The 6000-nt window shown below is 47.0% G+C and overlaps 1 protein-coding gene across 2 annotated transcripts in view; it reads right to left on the bottom strand.

Moving 5' to 3' along the window:
* Positions 1-246: 246 nt before the first annotated feature.
* The window catches only part of ADIPOR2 (adiponectin receptor 2), a 44159-nt gene continuing 38405 nt past the window's right edge, over positions 247-6000 (bottom strand). For both annotated transcript variants that reach the window (XM_041398567.1, XM_041398566.1), the window contains exons 6-8: positions 5758-5945; positions 4384-4577; positions 247-2977 (exon numbers count right to left, since the gene is read on the bottom strand). In XM_041398567.1, the coding sequence (XP_041254501.1) occupies positions 2846-2977; positions 4384-4577; positions 5758-5945 (514 nt within the window). In that variant the 3' untranslated portion in view covers positions 247-2845. The remainder of the gene's footprint in view (positions 2978-4383; positions 4578-5757; positions 5946-6000) is intronic.

Genomic DNA, 6000 nt, shown 5'->3' with positions numbered 1-6000 from the left:
TAAGCCTGCACACCAGGAGGAGATGAACAACCCTTTACACACATACAGGATAGGAGGCATTTCCTCTACACCAGGAATTTAAGTCCAAGCCTCCTGAACTTCTTTTCTTTATCTCAACTCACATAAAATTTTGCCCACAACCACCAAAGTCTCCAGCAGTGACCCCCTCTTCCCCCCAGCTCTTGTGCTTTGCACCCTTGTCCCCTCGTGCCCACAGAGTGCAGAAAGACCCAGATCAGACAATAATCAATTTGGTTCTTTTATTAGCAGAAGTTAAGAATACAGCAAGTAATAAGATCCCATCTTATATGGAACCATCACCAGAGTCCCCAGCCATCAAAACCCCAGAATGTGCTTCATTGCTTCCAACAGTAAGCAATTGTTAAAAAGAAATATACTGAACAAGGCCACTATTTAATGGGGAAGGAAAGAAGCTGTAGGTCCTAACTATTCTATGGCAATAACCTGCACACAGAGCAAGCAAGCCTCTGACTGCTGAGAGTAAGGCATTCAGGTGCCAACCTGGGAAGAGTTCTCAGCAAAAGCTACAGAAAAGTGCACAGCTAGGTTGTTTTTATTGGAACACACAAACTTCTTGAACAGAGAGACTGGGTTAAGAATAGCAGGTGGAGTACTGTGTTTTTGTAATAGTTCTGTGCTGTGTAGGACCAGGTTACAATCACCCTTGGAGGAGTGAACGTGGGATGATCCAGGATGGAGGCTGCTGCTTCTGCTGGTACTGTTCAGAGGTATCCCAAAGCCCCTTCCAGCCAGCTCTGATTCTGATATGTACCACGCTTGGCTCAGACACCAGCAACTTCCTTCAGGCACCTCCCCAGCCTGTCTGGGCTGCCAGTGCTATTAGCCCTTACATCCAAGGTAACAGTGCCCTTTCCTTCATTTAAATACCACAGACCTGGGATAAACCACTTCCAGCCCTACAGGCATCCAGTGTTGGGATCCTACTGAGAACACATCCCTCTACACTTGCAGGCTGCTGCAGCACCTCCTTCTGCAGCTGGCCTTGCTCTCAGAGGCTTTGCTGCACTCCAGGGGTGAAGCCTTAATGCCCACTCAGCTTTAGGAGGGCATCCTGCTTCTACCTGACTCCAACAGACAAAGCAACTCCCCAAAACACACTGTGACATCCAGGGGATGGGAAGATCTTTGCAATCCATCTCTTTCCCTTGAAGAATGAAAACTGAAACTTGAGGGAATCTAAAAAAACCTCCAAAACTAACAGCAACAACAACAACAAAAACCACCCCACACAACAACCAAACACCCTTTACCTTCCTTCCCTGTGAAATACTGCACGGTATGAGCTGTTTAACTCATCTGTGAGAGAGGTAATTGCTCTGAATTTCCAGCTAAAGCCTCCAAGCAATACCTGTGCCATAACAAACAAAATGTTCAAGTTTCACCTTAAGACTCCAAAGATTCTCCTTCAGTCTGGCTTCTGACTGGGCTCCAAAGCTCAAGCTACATCAATTACACAGGAGAAGGGTATTTGCCTCCCCTTATATAGGAGGTGTGTCTGCACCACAGCAATCCAGCTGAACTCTCAGGTTTAGGCTTAAGAAATACCAGCAGTCCCACTGCTAAAAGCACAGATGGAAAGTAGACCTAAGGACCAAAAAAAAAAAAAAATTAAAAAAAAAAATAGGGATCTTTTCCTCCTTAAAAGAAAAACCTGCAAACTGCCTTGGCATATGGAGCCTGACACACAGGATGGTGATGTGCCTGAGGTCTGCAGTGCCTGTTAACTCCAAGTCCTGGAGCACACAGCTTCCTCTTTCCAGTCCATCTTAACCCCACCTCTGTTTCCCCTCACATGCTCAACGATCTCCTGACAAGCCCATGACCACCATCCCTCAGAGCAACCGAAGCAGGCTTGCAGATGGCAGCCATCCCCTCCCTGGGGCCTCTGGCTTAGGCACTGATGGAGTTGGGCTGTTTGCCATTCCACATGCAGCTATCCCACCGTGCTCCAGTTCCTGCGATGAGACCCAAACCAAGTGTAGGATCCGTGATCCCAAACCTCCCACTGCACACAGGCTGGGAATGCACATGCACCTTTCCAGGCACTGGAGCAAATCCATGTGCTCACACTGTGACCTGGATTGACACCACGATTAATCCAGCCCTCACAACCCTCCTGCACACATCCTGAACCTACTCCAGGTGCTGGCCAGGACCCCACATTGCCCAGGGCATGCTGGCCACCAGGAAAAATCGACAGGGCCAGGGTGCTTCACTCCTGGGAATTTTACCTGGTCCTCCTGCAATCGTTTATTTTGTGCAAAATTGAAACAGTGTGTGGTACTTGCATGTTGCATTCTTTACAAAAACCCTTTTCCCCCCACCCATTGTTTAAAACATTTATATAAATTTTATTTAAACAGAAAGTTAGAAATCTTATTTACATTTTGTTTTTCTCCCAAAAGAGCATCTAAAATCAACGCCCGAACCCTCCGAGAGGATATAAATTTAACCTTGACTTTTTTTTTTCTTTTTTTTTAAAAAAAAGGAAACTGCTAAGCTATCCCTCCCCAATTCTACAAATAAATATGGCATTGAACAGAAGCCGATTTGGAAAGGGTCCTCTGTAGCTCAATCTGTAGATCCCAAGAATAAATTATGTTTTCAGAATTTCCTGGTCTTCAAATTGATTTATTCCATTGCTTGAGGTATAGAATTTATCTCGGTTAGTCAGAATCCCCATGAAGCTCCACGCCTCATCAGCTGAAACTTGGATTCTTCTTAGGTATTCCTTTTGCTAAGCCCGGATGCTCCGCCGCGCCGGCGGCTCTCTTTTGGTTCTGCTCTGGGGCTGAAGCTGCTCCTACTGCATCCCCTCCTCCTCTGTGCAGCCCCCTCCGACCGTGAAGCGGAACTCCTGCAGGTTGGAGACCCCGTGGAAGTGCACGAAGGCGCCAGCCACGACAAACACGTGGAACAGCTGGTGGGAGTGGAACTGCAGAAGGAAAGAGCTGGGTTCAGCCGCGGCTCCGGCCCGCCCCCCGCACCGCGCACAGCAACAGCGAGCGGCTCTCCAGGCTGTGGGCTAAACCCACCCCTCTGCTATCTTCAGCAAAACCATCCAATTCTCTGCACGCACACGTCCCCCCCCTTCACTTCAGAGTCATCGGAACCAGCTGGTCAAACCAAAAACGCGCTGAAGAGCTGCTCCAAGTCATGTTTGCAAAGGGACAAGGAGAGTTTCAGAACCTTAGGCAAAGCGCTTAAGCAGGACACTTTCAAAATTAGCTCCTCCACAAGACACGCTGGTGGTTTATGGACAAAAATGGCCCTCTCATACAGATAACAGGGACAAACTCTGCTCTGCTCACGGGTGTAAGTTTTACCAAGTGGATTCTGCATGCTGGTATTTTATTTTTCTACCACAGAGGAACAGAACAGAAAAACATGATATTGTATTAACACCTAGAAACAACTGGATGTTCTGAATGAATGCCCAGGATGTCACTGACTGGAGTAGAGCAGAATGAAAACTGTGAGGGAGCTACATGACAAAGCATGCCCTTGTCTGAGGGAAGCCACACCAACATGGATAATGCTTCTGAAATACTCCTACAAATGCGTATTTGCAGGCTTCATGGGAAGCTTGGAAGAGTTGGTGGCACACCAGTGATTTTGGAGCTTAGCTCATTATAGTAACAAACCAACCAAGCAAACTGGTGCTGTGCACGAGCTGCTCAAACACCCCAGGTCTCATTCTCACTTCTGTTCTTCTTTAGGGGTCTCAAACTATCCTGAGTGCAAGAACAGTGGCCCTCCCAAGGGCCACTTCCCCTCATCTCTACTCTTGCTCCACCCAGCTTCTTTCCTTACATTTTCCTTAGGTATTTCTCATCCAGTTTCCATGATTCTTCCCCTCATACCAAATTTCCCCCCACCCACTTGCTACTTCTTCTGGGCCAGAGATCCCCCCAAATCCTACCATCTCTGTCCAGCATTTCCCTGGCTATGCAAGATGAGGAGCCAGACATGGGAAGATCCCAGAGAACACACTGAACATCAATGAAATGACCACGTACTGCTCTGCACAGAAGCAAGGTAAAGACGTGTCTTGGCAGGATGCTCAACACACACACACACAAATGTTTGCAGCTCCTTGCCCATCTGTTAAAACTATCCAGGAATGTACTGAGGTGAATCTGCAGGCCAGCAGTCACCTCAGACCAGCCAGGCTGTGACAACTTGGGAAGAGAGGCACCAGCTCAGCCAGGCTCAGAGAGCCCAGAGTCATTTGGCCCCTGAAGACCTACAGCTTCTGGTGCAGTAAGAAAACATTGACACAACATCCTTGAGGCTCAAGGGGAGCCAGCTGTCAAACTGGTCTCCTCATCAGTCACTCACCCAGATGTCACACTTGCCAGGGAAGAATCTCTCCGGGATGCGGGCAGCATAGAGTGCAGCACCAGTGATGTACAGGCATGCCATGAGTGCCAGCCAGCCTATCTGCCCCATTGTGGCTGCTTTCAGGAGCCCCTCAGAGATGACAAAGTGCAGAGTGGGAATTACCCCACTAAGACCCAGACCTAGAAATACTCCTGGGAGGTAAAGAAAATGTGGGAGAGTCAGGTTTGAAGGCAGAGGGAGACAATGAAAACACAAAAGCTAGGGAAGGAAAACTCAGCATTTGCCAAAGCAGCAGAGGGGTGACAGCTCTGGAAGCTGCAGGTCCCCAGAAGAGATTTATTGGAAAGGAAGCTAAAGAATGCACAACTTCCTTCATATACCAGAAGCTACTCAGTTATATGTCCCAGCAGATAGCTGGAATATTTCATTTACTGACTGTGCCTGCCAGCTCCAATGCAGGTGAGGCCAGTTCCTGCTCTTGGCCTGTAGAGGGAACTGAGACCACACAGACCGAGCCTCACTTCACCACAACGCTCAAGAGCAAGACAAGGAGACACAACAAAGAGACTGTTTATCATATGCTGCACAAGTACTCCTACCAAACAGAAAAGCAGCATCTGTGCTCTTCTGATCTGCCATATAAGAGAACACTGATTATTTGTTTAGATTTTAGCAGCATGGGCAGAAAACTTGTAAAAACAGTGGGCATGGGGGGAATATTCATGTCCTGTATAGAGATTTTAAGTTTGGAAAGCTGAATGCTCTGAAGGTACCCAAACCTGTCCAGGAAATCTAGATTTACTGTAGACAGCATGTGCAGGTTAAGAAACAAGAAATATTACTATTCAACCCAGCTGTGTGCACATTCCATAGCTGCCCCCTAAAGCTCTCTTTCTTCCTACCTTAAAATGTGAAACCAAATCTCGTTTTGTTCTTTTGATGATGTAAAGAGAAAACCAGTCTTTACCTTAACTCTGTGTTTTATCCAGGCATATCATTCACATTAATTCAATCATTCAGTGATTTGTTAGAGTCTGAGTCTAGTGTTAAAAAAAAAATCACAAGTACACATACACACACCAAGCAGTCAGTCCTTTTTTGAGAACAAAGTTGCTAGATGCAGCTAGAAATCCTTTGCACCACCTTTCCTACTGCATGTGTTACTGTCCATTTCAGGAATGCACTTCCAGGACTGCACCAGCCCTTATCTGTGCAGCCAGCTGGGTACAATAAATGCTGAAAGAAAACCCACCAAGCTCCCAGTTCAAGAATATTAGGTCTATAAAATTAAACTCTCTTAAGTCCTCCCAAGTGGCAAGCAGGAAGCAGGAAAGGCAGTCAAGAAGCAGAACAGTTAATTTCAGGTCTTACCTGCCCTTACACCCCGGTACTCAGGGGTGGCAAACATGTCCCATTGTGAGACAATTATGGCTGCAATGCCCAGGACACAAATCACAATCAAGTAGATGAAGCAAGGCTGAGGGTTGCAATAGAAGGAGTAGTACAGCCATGGTACAAAGCTGCCCATTATGAGGAGTGCAATGCCAGAATAATCCAGCCTAGAAGAGAACAAAAATCAATGTCATGAGAAGTGTGAACCTTTGGAAATCCTCA

Source organism: Onychostruthus taczanowskii, unplaced genomic scaffold, assembly GCF_017590055.1.
Source record: "Onychostruthus taczanowskii isolate IOZ18803 unplaced genomic scaffold, ASM1759005v1 scaffold15, whole genome shotgun sequence".
Classification (NCBI taxonomy): domain Eukaryota; kingdom Metazoa; phylum Chordata; class Aves; order Passeriformes; family Passeridae; genus Onychostruthus; species Onychostruthus taczanowskii.
The sequence above is the reverse complement of the archived record's forward strand: the minus strand, read 5'-3'. Positions and strand labels throughout refer to the sequence as shown.